Source organism: Chrysochloris asiatica, unplaced genomic scaffold (genome assembly GCF_000296735.1).
Source record: "Chrysochloris asiatica unplaced genomic scaffold, ChrAsi1.0 scaffold00051, whole genome shotgun sequence".
NCBI lineage: Eukaryota > Metazoa > Chordata > Mammalia > Afrosoricida > Chrysochloridae > Chrysochloris > Chrysochloris asiatica.
The window spans coordinates 6,418,177-6,420,128 of NW_006408569.1; the positions used below are offsets into that span (position 1 = coordinate 6,418,177).

Below are 1,952 nucleotides of genomic sequence, written 5' to 3' on the forward strand. Positions count from 1 at the left end.
CAATGAGATGATATACGATGGAATGAATGTAAAACTAAAGTTCTCCCATGTAAACTATCATATAATTCACAATAAAACATTAAAAAAAAAAAAAGCTGAGAAGGCAGGAGGGCCAGGGAAGCTAGATCAATGGAAACAGAGCAAACAGAATGAAAAGAATGAGAATGCTGATACACTGTAAAGACTGTAACCAATGCCAGGAAACCATTGGTATAAAAACTTTGTTAAAGGGGAACCTAATTTGCTGTGTAGACTTTCACATAAAACATTATTTTAAAAATAGTTCAACCATTTTATTGACCTTTGATACTCCATCAAGGATCGCACAGACGATTGTGTGCTGTTAGCTTTGTGAAGTGAGAAAGCACGGCTCACCAGAATGCCCGCTGACAGTTTCCAGCACGAAGCTGGACAATACAACTGCCTTTCTTCTAGGCTTAGATCAAAGGTCACAATGTCTTATACACCAAAAGTCGTCAAGGTAAAAATAGTGTATTGACAAGAAGGTTTCCATCCATGTTTGCTCAGTAAGTCGTCAAAAGCTGATGTATACTTTACAGCACATGTCAATTCAAACGAGATCCTTGATTTCAAGTGCTCACCAAGCCACCTGTAACTAGGAATACCTCACCTCTCCTCGTTGATGCCACACATGCGAATTCGGTCAGAACTGGTCCAGTTGTGCACGCCGCTGTACAGCGGTGCCGTAGAGATCATGACAGCCACTCACCACCGGATAGGACCTGCTGTGGCCACTCCCCCTGGGGAAAAAGAATCCAAGAGAATCAGAACTCATAATAGGGACAGCTGCTCGGAAATTAGTTTAAATTAAAGGAACCACAGCATCAAATGTTTAAGCAGTCTCTGTAACATGCCAGCCTGTGAGGAAAGAACATGGTCCAAGTGGGACGAGGGGTCTCCAGCTTTCCAGGAATCCACAAGTTTCAGGATGGAGACGAGGCTACTGTTAATCACCAAGAGAGATTTTTAAATTCTACTAAAGACTGGGTGTTCAAGGATATTCAATCGATTTCAGATTGTTGGGGGTTTTCCATGCACAGTTAGCCTAACCAACTACAATTCGAGGGTTGTTCCCATCTATGAACAATGTGTTGAGACTGCCAGGGATCCTTCTCTCACCTACTCTAATCCATGAGTACCCAAGTATGTGAGTGGCACAGCCAATTTCAGCTCTTCAGAGGAGGTACACGCTTGCTCTATAAGCCCTTCAAAAATACTCTATTCTGATTTCAAATTGGACATCACAAATTACATCTGACCTGGTTTAAAACTCCCTCCAAAGCCGATTCAAGCCTCCTTATACTCTGACTACAAACAAGCAAACAACCCAAACATGGTCCATCCAGAACCACACGTTTCTGGCTTTGTTCTTTCTATGAGTCTGTCACCCCCATGCCCCACCACCCCCTTGCCAGCCAATGCCCAGCTCTTGCTGTCGATGACCACTGCACAACCAAGCCATCTTCTAGAGAAAGTGAGGCATCCAGAGAAAAAGAGGTTCGTTCAATGAGCTGGATTGGAAATCCTTAAACTCCTGAGTTAATTTATTCGCCAAAATCCTTATTCATCAAAGCTCAACTGAAAAGGACTCTCAGTTGATCAGAATTTTATGCTGTTCTCCACTTGCCAGAGAAAGAAACAAATTACAGTAAGATAGCCACATCAGGGATTTGTTCCATTTATCTTATACAATTTTCAGAGATTGCTCATATTTAATACACTGTTACTTATTCATTCAACTAATATTTATTAAGCTCCTACTATAGGTGCTGTAGGATCAGCACTGCACTGCTAACCACAAGGTTGGTGGTTCAAACCTACCAGCCACTCCTTAGAAACCCTATACAGGATCGCTGTGAGACCCAACCGACTCAGCGGCACTTAGCAACACCAAGAAGCCAGCAAAAGGAGCCCTGCTGGTCCTCCGGGCT

The 1,952-nt window shown here is 42.8% G+C and overlaps 1 protein-coding gene across 1 annotated transcript in view; it reads right to left on the reverse strand.

The window, feature by feature from the left end:
• BCORL1 (BCL6 corepressor-like 1) overlaps nucleotides 1-717 on the reverse strand; it is a 61,917-nt gene extending 61,200 nt beyond the window's left edge. Inside the window, exon 1 of the mRNA XM_006862833.1 lies at nucleotides 632-717. Within this exon, the coding sequence (XP_006862895.1) occupies nucleotides 632-717 (86 nt within the window). The remainder of the gene's footprint in view (nucleotides 1-631) is intronic.
• Between the last annotated feature and the right edge of the window lie 1,235 nt (nucleotides 718-1,952).